Consider the following 256-nt stretch of genomic DNA (forward strand, 5'->3'; position numbering starts at 1 on the left):
ACCACACCTTTCCTCCCCAGATGAGGCCTTTTACCCCAACAGCAGCCCCCTGGTAGAACTGGTCAATCAGGAGAATGGTGAGTGCCCTGGACACCTGGGCCCCTGAGAAGAAAGGGAGGGGGAGAATGGGTGGGGTAGGGGAGGCTGGAAGCCCATATACCTGGGTCCTTTGAAGGGAGGGGGCTTGGAGCCCAGATGCCTTGGTTCCCTGCCTCTCACCCTGCTACCCCCCAGGCACTCCCCCTGGGATCTCTGC

The 256-nt window shown here is 61.3% G+C and overlaps 1 protein-coding gene across 1 annotated transcript in view; it reads left to right on the forward strand.

Moving 5' to 3' along the window:
* Positions 1 to 256, forward strand: part of CCDC120 (coiled-coil domain containing 120) — a 9,549-nt gene that overhangs the window by 3,387 nt on the left and 5,906 nt on the right. The window contains exons 5-6 of the mRNA XM_025213669.1: positions 21 to 77; positions 235 to 254. Of these exons, the coding sequence (XP_025069454.1) occupies positions 21 to 77; positions 235 to 254 (77 nt within the window). The remainder of the gene's footprint in view (positions 1 to 20; positions 78 to 234; positions 255 to 256) is intronic.

Source organism: Alligator sinensis, unplaced genomic scaffold (assembly GCF_000455745.1).
Source record: "Alligator sinensis unplaced genomic scaffold, ASM45574v1 scaffold137_1, whole genome shotgun sequence".
NCBI lineage: Eukaryota > Metazoa > Chordata > Crocodylia > Alligatoridae > Alligator > Alligator sinensis.